Source organism: Corvus brachyrhynchos, unplaced genomic scaffold (assembly GCF_000691975.1).
Source record: "Corvus brachyrhynchos isolate BGI_N302 unplaced genomic scaffold, ASM69197v1 scaffold87, whole genome shotgun sequence".
NCBI classification, from domain to species: Eukaryota; Metazoa; Chordata; class Aves; order Passeriformes; family Corvidae; genus Corvus; species Corvus brachyrhynchos.
The window spans coordinates 5,004,057-5,013,948 of NW_008239767.1; the positions used below are offsets into that span (position 1 = coordinate 5,004,057).

The window sequence follows — 9,892 nt, forward strand, 5'->3', positions numbered from 1 at the left end:
AAAGAGGTAAGAAAATTACTCTGTACTTGCCTGAAATGAATTTCCGAGATCTCTGAGTAGTTTAAAGTTTTGGGTTTGCAATCTTTATACACTGAAAGAGTGCAGGGTGTTACTGGAAAATGTTAACACTTCTTCAGAAAAGTCACTTTGTGAAGTCCTGTATCTAGGTCAGCCCTGCAGAAACAGCTTCTCAATAATCCCCTTTGGGAGAAAAATCTTCACATGTCCTTCTACTTTCTGGGAGTCAGATCTGCTAAAATGAGTTCAGTATTGTATTTTTTAAATATATTTGGACTTTTTTCAGAGACTCACTACACCACACATTTTAGGCTTTCTAAACCTCAGTGAAAGACTTATCAGTCTCGGTGAACTCAGGCCCGACCTATACATATTCTCTACCGTGGAGAGTAAGAAAAACATGCCAGCATGTGTTGCTATACAACAGCAAAGAGTTGTGAACAGAACTAAAAATGATTTATTAAATGTGAATTATTGAACAATGACACAGAGATGCCCAAATGAGTATAAACAGCATGTACACAGTGCTGGTCATACACAAGGTTATGCTGTTTTAAAATAGGAAGCCTGTTTTGATTATTTGTCTCAGATGCAAAGTTTGATTACCACAGAGGCAACAGGGAGAACAAAAAGACAAGACATTTTGTCCTGAAAAACAACCCACTTCATTATTTTCTATTCTTCTCTGTACTGCAGTTGTATCAGCTTCGAAACGGGTAGAGCTGTTGCTAGGTAATCTTCTTCATCCACACGGTAGCTGAAATTCCAGCCAGGCTGAAAAGAGTTTTTATATCTCTAACAGCATAAAATTAAATTCTAAGGCATTAATAGCTGGTTTCAGTGCAACCCTGCTTCTTAACTATGAGGTTCTTTCCTGGGACCAACCCAACCACCAGCGCAAGCAATGCACTTTTGTAGGCTGTGGGTCAACATGATGTAAGTGGTAGCAGCTGCAAGCCCTCCCTGAGCATTTCCCTTATCTCAGCTGAGTGCATCTGGCTGGAACACCCTTTCTTCTCCACAAGAATTCCTCCCTTGTGCTGAGCAACTGTGTGCAGTGGGACATGGCTGGGAATCAATGCAGCCAAAAACCAGACAAGTCTTCTACTCCCTCCTTGCTTGGCTCATCTGGGTGGAGTTCCTCACTCTGTTTTGTGGCTGCACAAGCAGTCTGGATAAACTCAGAGGGAAATGCAGTAGATGAAAAGGAACAAGTGGGCATGGCTTGGGCAGGAAAGGAGCTGTTTGGGCTGCTTTAACGCATGCCTGGCATTGCCATCAAATATCAAAAACAGGGCCTCAGATTTTCTTAGGTTTGTGATCTACCAAGGAAATTGGGTCAGCTTTATGTGTGAAGCTGAACTAATTAAAGTTAGAACTGACATTATTAATCCAGATTTTGAAACAAACATGTCATTTATACTTTACCAGAAAAATGTGGGGGGAATTTTATTGTTGTGTCTCTTCAGATTTGCAATATAGAAAAGATGAAGTTAAAGCCAGGACAGTTCTCACATTACCACAGCCAGCAAACTGTGGTTATATCCCCTGTTGTTCCTGATCTAGCTATGTTTTGTTCCATCTGTTACTGACACCCACTGTCACCATAAAGAAGCTTTTTTTTACCTTTGGGTGGCAAAACTACATGTACAAAAATTGGCAATTGCAGCGGCGAGGGCTACAATGGATAGTTCAATTACATTCATCTTCTGTTTAATGTCAAATACTATTTTCTTCTACATGAACCATAACATCCAAAAGTCTGATAAGTAAATGTGTATCCAGTTTTGACAGCATTAATCACCCTAGAGATACAGTAATTTCTGCCATTGAAGGAGACGGTGGTGTGCAGTGAGTACTTGCCCACCCCCCAGATCCACCCCAGCCGATCTGTGGTCATACAGGCAATCTACCACCTGGCCTATTTATTCTTTATTCTGCCTTCTAGAGAAGCAACCTGGAGCCAGGCTTGTAGATCTCCCCGTGGGATCGCTGATCTCCTTCTGCCCTAAGGGCATGCCACTTCTGCAGCAACTCACAAAAACTCTTCTGCAGTGAGAACCCACTTTCAATCACACCTGCTATTGAATAGGTTGCCAAAATACAAGTATTTCAGCCTACTAGCACACTGGCTGAGCCAACACGATGAATAAACAAAGTACATTTGTTAATTTACTTTCTTAGAAGTTGTTTAGAACAACAGTGCAACCTAGAAAAAAAGAATCCACTAACCAGGAAGGAAAGCTGGGAATGGAAAAAAGGGCTCAGTAGGAGCATTCCCTGAGGGAACTGTTTAGAACTGAAAAGGGATCAGAAAAAAAAAAGCCTAACACATAAAACAGTGTAACAGAGAAACCCTTTGATATGACTCCCAGTGTTTGCATCATCCAGCTGCCTTTTAATAAAAGTAATACATACTGTTACAGATAGGTTATCTAGCAGGCAGAAGTGACAAGTCATGCTGCTGTATGTGTATCATGCATGTGTAATGCAATGTTACGTTCAACCCAGAAACTTTTGTTTCCCAGGTGTTGTGCAAATGGATATCAGCAAGATACTTAATTCAAAGTCTCATTTATGGATTGGTAGAGAAACAAATATAGTTTTGTCCCAGTCTTGTTTTGTCTGTTAGCCAAGCTGAACCATTTCTGAGACAAAGTATTGACCCTTATCTTGAAGCATAGCTCATAAATAATCAAGGACAAAGAGCAAGCACATGTGATTTCACAACCTTTTAAATGCTGATGAATGAATGCTGCAACCAAAAATTCCTACAGTGCTATGTAAATCCCAGTAGTCATCAACAAGTTACACAATTTTTCTGGTTTATATTAACACATAAGGGAAACATGTTCTCCTACTTTGCTGAATGTCCCAATCAGTTACCTCACTGTTCAGTTAAAGTGTAAGAAACAGACCCTAGCATTTGGTTGGACTGAAGTCTTTGCAATCATTGCTGATAGGTATTTTAATAAAAAAATTGTACATACTTACTAGGATCTGCAAAGCTGACCATTATTAAAACCTGAATTTTAACAACTTTTAAGCTTGACTTTTTACAGCTATTCAACCCAGTACAGCCCAACATTAACTCTTGTTTTGAAACAGATGTTTTATCACTTACGTAGAATTAGTCCTTTTGTCATGACTTGCATTTTTCCATTGTCTGTGCAGCGTGGAAAATATGAATAATCTTGTTAAAAAGGAACTGATTTGCCATACTAAAGTATGTACACATGATTCTTGGTGAACAAAAGAAAGGAACTGCTTTGGCATATCCTGTACTCCAAACATTCCGTCCCATCTTTTTTTACCACTATTTCTTTCCAAGGTTTGTTGCAAGTAGTAAGTTTAACACATCCCATTGGGTTTCATAACTTCCACAAAAATATATCCAGCTCTTTGTAAAGTCAGCAAGAGCCCTGTGTGAATGCATGCCAAAATGAAGTCAGGGAGACCAGAATTTCATTTAGCAGTAGATTTACTACAGTATTTACTTAATCTTTCTACTATTAAAAAGAAAAACAATATGGTTTGCTTTGGGGTCTTGCACATACTGCATCACCTCACCATGTCACATACTATTTGGTATTGTATAACCCCATCCTCGGGAGCCTATGTAAGTAGCAGGTGATTGATTTGCACCTCTCTTACCAGATACATCACAGCATTCACAGTATAATAGTATTATTTTGCAAGTAGTTGTAATTTGTATTTGCATTTGTTGGCATATTATTAAAATAGATCGGAACCAAAGAATAAGACCTCACTCTCTCCAAATACAGATGTTTAATTTTTCTATTATGCCTCCTGTTTAGTACAATTATCTGCTATATATGTAGTTTCTGACTTCCCAGTGCCTGAGTTTGATTTTAAAGCAAGACAGTTGGTGGTGGCTATTCTGGATACAAGAAGCATTGCAGAAGACAGCAGCAAAGAATTATAGAAAAACAAAGTGTAAGGTAATTTACTGTGACATTTTGAAAGATAAAGAACTGGATGACGTCAAAAGAGAATAGGTCAGGTAGGCAGCAGAAGCCTTGGCCAGGACCTGCAGATAACCATTTGGAATTGGAGGCAAACAGGAATGAAAAACAACAAGGGCAGCTAAAAGAGGACATAACTGAGCTAATAAGAAGGCTGGTGCCTTGCCAGCACGATAACACAGATGCAGTAAGTCATGCAACTGAAGACAAGAGATAAGTGGGATCAAAGAATAGCACTGAAAACTGATGAGGTCCAGAACAAGGTTTTGCCAGGGGAAATGGGGTACAGCTGATGGCTGTCGAAAATGGTGAACGGAGTGGGGGAGGGAGGGGGGTAGGGACACAGTTGTGACTTTCCAGTTCCTCTCAGCAGACAAAAGAAAGCAGATGGCATCGGAGCAGGAGAGATGAAAGGTTTGTAGTTGCACATCTCTTTCTTTAAAGAGGGAAACAAAACCAAACTAGATCGGTATCACCAACTATAAATGGCATGCAGGAAGAGTTTTGGAAAATGGAAAATCACAATGTTGCTCAGTGGCGAGAAACTCCCCTCCCCTTCCAGCTGAGGACACGTCACTGGAAAAGTCCCAGTCTGGGGAAAAAAAAAAATCCACTGAGTAAACAAATTGCATAGGCAGTGAAAACAGAAAGCGGAACAAAGCCAAATGATACTTTGACTTTAAAGGAGTTTATTTTCAGGTTAGCATTTCCTTGAGTGGCATCAGCTCAAGTTCAGACAAGAAAAATCTCATTAGAGTGAAAATGGCTGGTAAACTTCACTGCTGATATTAGGTCATCAAAAGAAAGCTCACTTATTAAAAATCTAAGATTTCAGCCTGGGAGTTTTTGAATTTTCTGCTACTGAGTATAGTAAAATGATCCCACTGACAAACCAGACACCCAGGACTGGGCAAGTTTGTGGAATTTTTTTCCCCTTAATTTACATGTATTTCTAGGCAAAGAAAGTGTCCTTAACGAAACCCTTCCTAACAACTCACTGGGTATAGCTCTTTGTCTTGCAAGCAAGTTCAGTGGTGAGAATTTTTCCAGCATTGTCTATAAAGAAAACAAGGAAAAAACATCCTTGGTGACCCTGAGACAAGAAATAGAGTGTTGGATGAAACTCTCAGATTCTTACCTCTCTAATTAGCATTCATAAAAATAAAAATACTGACATAAATTATTACCCTTCTCTGATAAAAATCTACTTTCAACAAAGGTACTTCATAATTAATCACAGCAATGTTAACTCAAATTCTGGAAACAATTACAGTGACAGCACTTTGTGGCTGTAATCTAGGAAAATAATCAAGATAATTTTACCTCTGCTTTTCTGTTCTCCCACTTAATGAGTGCTGCTGCATCCTGGCCAATGCATGTGATAGTCCAACCCTGCTAAGCAAACAATAGCTGCCAGTTGTGCAAATGTTGCACAAGATGAGACTGCCCCATCTCCAACCCTATCAATATTATAATAAAAACGTAGTATTTTCTTTAAACACACGTTCTCTTTAAGTCTCATCAGGACTCAACGCTACTGCATGAGTAATCTCAAGAATGTTATCCTTGACAGCCAATAACTATTACTTTTTTTGAAACTGCCAACCTATTCACATTCTCTCAGACTTGGGAGGAGGATCAATTAAGAGTCTTTGGGTGAAGAGGTTATGAGTCTTTTGTTTGTTGTATGGCTTCTAATGTGTATAAATAGAAGAAAGGAACCAGAACTGCAAGAAGGTTTCAAATTTTGATTCTTTATCATATTTCCTGTTATAAGAGTAATGTTACTGCTGTCGCAACAGGGGGCACAAGGATCTTGACTGCTAAGGTGGAAGCTCAGGGCTCAAGTCCATTGATCACATCTCTAATTTTGGAGCTTCAAACAACAGAGAGCAACAACAACAAAAGCTTTCCCGAGGCACCAAGCTGAAGGGGCAAATGGGAAATTCAGTCGCGTTTCAATTCCTGCATCTGATGCAATTACTGCATTAAGCTTTCTAAAAGAGAAGTGTCATGAATTTTCCCTGTGTGCTCTTACATGCATTGCAGAAGGTTCCAGGATGGGGAGCAGGTGGGGACCATGCCAGAAGTACAGACAATGCTCACAGAAATGTACTAACTGGACTAATTAATAATTTTTATAGGAATGTTCTTTTCTCAAAGTAATTTTCGGGCAATAAAAGCAGGTTGTGACAGCATCGTAAACATGATCTGCTGTTCTTTAAAAGTTGTTTTTTTCATGAGTACACACTAGAGTTGATCAGGACAAGGTAGCGTGGCATCTGACAGCCAGAACCTGTCTTATGCTGGATGACACCTATTCCAAGAGGTATCTGTCTTAACACACTTTTCAGTTTTGGCTAACACAGTTTGCTAGAAGAATTGATCTTACTCCTCTGGAGAGCTGTTGATAATTTGGAAGCTTTGCAATTTTTTGTCTTCTGGTAGTACAACCATTCTGTCTGAAACCATTTCAAAATAGTTGCATCTGTAATGCTAAGAGGTTTGCTCTTGGATTCAACTCATATGCTGCTCCTCACATTCATGGCAGTAAGTACCACCAAAAAGCTGCATATTGCACCCAAAAATCTTGTATATTTTAGATACAAGACACACACAAAGTTGATGTATTTACTTATTGAACATTTGATGCAGTTAAGCAACACTGGAAAAAAGTCTTAAAGGTGAAATGTCAGTGAAGTTCATTCTTGCTTTGTGTTACCAGGTTTTTTCTCAGCTGTAGTAAGGTTTTATCCGGTAAAGCTTCTTTAAATAGCACAGATATGGAACTGGATCAGTCAGGGAATATAAAACCTTACAAAGGGAAGACTAAAAAATGGACTGAATGAAGCAGAACCAACCATAATTTCATCAGAAAAAGGATTTCCACAGTCAGATCTTACACTCTAAAAAGAACATTATCAGACTAAGCTAATTCCTAATGGAGTCACTGGTGGTTCTCAGAGCAGAGAACATTATTCCTAGTCCACAGCTAATTCTGCATCTGGCTTTGCTTAGCGCTACGCACATCATTATATTTTGTTAATTTTCTTCCCTGACCTTGCCCTTCTTGTTACAATGAAAGTTCACTTGGCAGCTAAGGAAAACAACCAATTTTAAAACTGAATGACTAAGCAAGAAAATGTATGAAAGCTATTCGAAGGTCTTGGAAAACCCAAATGTGGTTTTACACTGCTCATCCACAGATTAAGCAAAAAAGTCTAAAAGAACCTGAAAGTTTTCACTCTCAACACCTAAAAGCTGAAAAGTGCTAAAATTAACACAGAATATGCAGAAGAAAGCCTGAACTAGGATCAAAAGGGCAGTACAGAAGTGTATGGCTGCAGAAGGACCAGCTTCACCAGAAGCTACAGAGCTGCACCTAGCTCACAGGCAGTTCACATGGGATTTCAAGGGCAGGGCTGGCACTGGAGCTCCGCTGACAAAGACGCTGGCAAGTATCACTATTCCTGCAGCAATGGAGGGCAGCATGGACAGCAGGGCTGGAAACCACAGCAGCCATGTGGTTACAAAGTGGTATCGATTGTGGGGGCACAGCACAGGCTGACATCATTTCAGCTGTGCCTGCCCCAGGGATGGCAAACGTACAGGGCAGACACCAGGGAACAGGAGCCACTTCAACAAGTTCAGTTAAATCTGCCCTTCAAAAAAGCTGATGTGTTCAGAAAAATATTAAAAAACCAAACCCAAACAGCATAATTACTCCTTTCTTCATGCTTGCAATTCAGTAGTCAGTCATTCCTTTTTCATCACATGAATGACATCACTGTCAGAAATTATTGCCTGAGGACCTAGACTGAAACCAGGTCTGCAATCACATTAAAAGGTCTTTGTGCAGATGCAGGAGCAGAATCTAAATTAGCTTTCAAATTATTTTCCCAAATAAGAAACATAATAAGTGAAACACTTCAACGACAACTAATCACTAACAATTAAAAACATAAAAGTAGTAACTTTATTCTACAGACTCGACAATTTTAGTAGGGAATTAGCATTGAATGAAGATGACTGCAAATGAAACACTATCAAAATCAAAAGTGTACTGAAACACTTTAAAGGCTTCACCTTAGCTTGTGTGAGTGAAGAGCAGCTGTACATATGTGGCTACACAAATAAGCTTGCAGGTCTTTCCTGTACATTTCAACAGTACTCACAAATTGCGCAAGATCAACCTTTGGTGTTCACTCTTGGCATTAACCAAACACACTTAGCAAAACTACTGCATCTGCATAATAGACAAGTTCAAACTTTCCCAGGAGTAACAAAACTATTAAAAGTACAGCTGTTGCTGTGGTGTTAAGGAATCTTTAGTGTCTTCTAGGCCCATGGGATGCAGCAGCAGTTAAATTCTTTTTTTCTCCCTTAAGTTCTGTTAGGCCTCTGGTCCCCTTCTGGAGCCACAGCTACTCCCCAGCAGACAGTACCAGAGAGCCCTACCGTGGCACAGCCCACTTCCAGACTTCTCCTGTTGCTACGGCTACAAGGCCACACATGAAATACACCCCTATGCTGAAGGAAAGACATGGCTGTGCCGAGGGGTTCAAAACAGGCCAGAGACTGGCATCATGCAAACCAGAGTGGCATTAACATGAATTATTTTGTTACAATTCACTATTGTCTGCATGCAGAAGCACGGGGTATCACAGTGTCTATCCCTCACTCGGTGTTTTTAATGAGATTATGGTGGGGCAGCAGGTCTGCCCATCATGAACCTGTCTGCTCTTCAACCACAGGTACAGGACTTGAGCAGTATTTCCGGCTACCTTAATTCCAAGTTTTTTAGGAGCCACTGGTCACCAAAAGCACCATTACACTTACACAAGGTCACAGTGATCGTTTCTCTGCTGAATCTTGTTACAGGGACATTTGTGTCCTAAATGGATTGCTAAGACCATCACCTAAGAGGCTTGTTGCATAGGAACCTTAGCGAGTAGAGAATTCAGCTACTCTCAGGTCTCAGAGGAAACACTCACTGATACAGCAAAATCATTTCTGCACACAGTGATGCATATACAAAAGCTTCAAGTTATATAAATAAGTTATTCCCAAGCAGTCATTTTATGTCAGTCATACACCCACGTAATGTCACCATGTATTCATATTCCTCATGTAATTAGGTATTTTCCCAAGTGGAAAGAAAAAAAACCCCAACAACAAAAAAAGCAAACCACAAAATAACAGGATCATTTCACAGTGATGCCATTTAAACTTTTACACTGTGAAAACTGTAAAGATTGATAGAGGCAAAGCACATTTCATCTGAAGGCTTTTATTTAGAACTTTGCTTATGGATTTGTTCTTATCTGAATCTCAATTATATTCCATGGATTTTATATTCTTCTCGGAAAACAAGTGTCTTGGCTACAAGTATTAAATTTACTCTTATCTTAAAACTGTGTCCTGTAAGAAACAGCAGTGTTCTGCGAGTTTATCTGCTGAAACAGCATAGGTGGCAATTACTCTTCAGACACCAAATCAACTACAAATAAGCACATATGCCTGTAAGCATCAAGCAGGTACTCACAATAATTCTGAATTTGATTTAAAAAAAAAAATTAACAGCTATCTTTAATTAAGACTGATTAGTCTCTCTTAGCCCTCAATAAATAGAAAGCGTAAGGCATGTGGAATCCAAATTCTTTAATGGAGCTGAAGCTAAAAAGCACCATCTGCCATTTACCCCGCGGTTTTCAACCGGGACGTTTTCCTTCATGGGCCGCAAAAATTTCCCTTCCTCCAGATCAACACAGGCGATCTGGCCACTGATGCCGGCAGGTCACGCCCGGGGGACAGCGAGCAAGGATGTGCAGATGAGAGCTGCGGACGCCGTGAGCGGTGGGGCCGCCGGAGAGAGAGCAGCAACCCCA

At 40.0% G+C, this 9,892-nt stretch overlaps 1 protein-coding gene across 1 annotated transcript in view; it reads left to right on the top strand.

Moving 5' to 3' along the window:
• Positions 1–4,017: 4,017 nt before the first annotated feature.
• PNRC1 (proline rich nuclear receptor coactivator 1) overlaps positions 4,018–9,892 on the top strand; it is an 8,978-nt gene continuing 3,103 nt past the window's right edge. Inside the window, exons 1-2 of the mRNA XM_017742809.1 lie at positions 4,018–4,191; positions 9,766–9,860. Of these exons, the coding sequence (XP_017598298.1) occupies positions 4,018–4,191; positions 9,766–9,860 (269 nt within the window). The remainder of the gene's footprint in view (positions 4,192–9,765; positions 9,861–9,892) is intronic.